Source organism: Saccopteryx bilineata, chromosome 1 (genome assembly GCF_036850765.1).
Source record: "Saccopteryx bilineata isolate mSacBil1 chromosome 1, mSacBil1_pri_phased_curated, whole genome shotgun sequence".
In the NCBI taxonomy this organism is placed as follows: domain Eukaryota; kingdom Metazoa; phylum Chordata; class Mammalia; order Chiroptera; family Emballonuridae; genus Saccopteryx; species Saccopteryx bilineata.
In genome coordinates, this window is record NC_089490.1 from 392,813,131 (window position 1) to 392,814,731 (window position 1,601).

The window sequence follows — 1,601 nt, forward strand, 5'->3', positions numbered from 1 at the left end:
ATGGCTGGGACGAATCACACCGTGGTGACAGAGTTCCTCCTTATTGTATTCACCGAACACCCTGAATGGGGGCTGCCCCTCTTCCTGGTATTTCTGAGCTTCTATTTTGTAACTCTGCTGGGGAACGTGGGAATGACCATCCTGATCCTCAAAGATCGTCGGCTCCACACCCCCATGTACTTCTTCCTCGGTCACCTCTCCTTTGTGGACATGTGCTACTCCTCTGTCATCGTCCCTCAGTTGCTGGCTGTGCTGCTGGATCATGGCACAGTCATCTCGCAAGCTCGCTGTGCAGCTCAGTTCTTTCTCTTCACCTTCTTTGCGTCCATTGACTGCTACCTCCTGGCAATCATGGCCTATGACCGCTATGTGGCCGTGTGCCAACCCCTGCTTTATGGCAGCATCATGATGCAGAAGGCTCTCTGGGGCTTAGTGGCGGGGGCTTACGTGGCTGGTTTTGCCAGTGCCTTTGTGCGAACGGTCACAGCGTTCACGCTCTCTTTTTGTGGGAACAATGAGATTGACTTTATTTTCTGTGACCTCCCTCCTCTGTTAAAACTCACTTGCGGGGAAAGCTTCACTCAGGAGGTGGTGATTATTGCGTTTGCCATTTTCGTTATGCCTGCTTGTATAGTGGTGATCTCGGTGTCTTACCTGTTTATCATCGTGGCCATCATGCAGATCCGCTCTGCTGAGGGTCGGGCCAAGACCTTCTCTACCTGTGCCTCCCACCTCACCGCCGTGTCACTGTTCTTCGGCACCCTCATCTTCATGTACCTGCGGGATAACTCGGGCCAGTCCTTCGAAAGGGACCGAGTAGTGTCTGTGCTCTACACAGTGGTGACCCCCATGCTGAATCCCCTCATCTACAGCCTGAGGAATAAGGAGGTAAAGGCGGCTGTTAGAAAAGCTCTGAGCAGATTGAAGGCTTCTGGAAGGTCTTAGATGGACCTGTGGCAAATATGTTATTTCTAAGTTTCTCCATCCTTTGTTTTTCTTCATATACAGTATCACTGACTTGGGATGACTTTCTCCAACAGCCCTACTTAAAACAGCACCCAAACTTCCCACCTCCGCGTTCTGATTTATTATTCTATGTAATACTTGTCACCTTCGGATGTACTGTGTTTTACACAATTGATATGGTCTAATTCTCACAACTAGAAAGTAAACAAGAGAGTAAGCACTTTTCATCTGTGAGATTCATGTTTATAAGCCAGTGCTTAGCAAAGCGCACAGCACACAAAAACTCTCAATATTTGTTGAATGAATGAATTAATCTCAGGTTACAGTGTCTCCCTTTAAGTCCCAACTTCTTCAATCCTCAGTTTTCTTATCTGCCAAGTGGGTTTTCCTACTTTATAGGACTATAGTTTTGGGGACCTAATGCATGAATGCATTAGGGGACATGTCTGTCTTATTTATCAGGCTCTGTTGAATGAAGTACATTGCTCAGCACAACAAATACTTGACAAGTGCAGTAACATATTTGAAAAATCTAGAAGCAATCTACAAATATAGGTACTCCTTTGATCCCAGGGGGTTTTCCAAATCCCATTATTGAATTTTCCATAATTTCCTTTATTATTGTTTCTGTAGTT

The 1,601-nt window shown here is 46.1% G+C and overlaps 1 protein-coding gene across 1 annotated transcript; it reads left to right on the forward strand.

Annotated features, from left to right (window-relative positions):
- Nucleotides 1-945, forward strand: LOC136319704 (olfactory receptor 9Q2-like). The gene has a single exon (XM_066252834.1). The coding sequence runs from the start codon at nt 1-3 to the stop codon at nt 943-945; it is 945 nt and encodes a 314-aa protein (XP_066108931.1).
- Nucleotides 946-1,601: the final 656 nt, after the last annotated feature.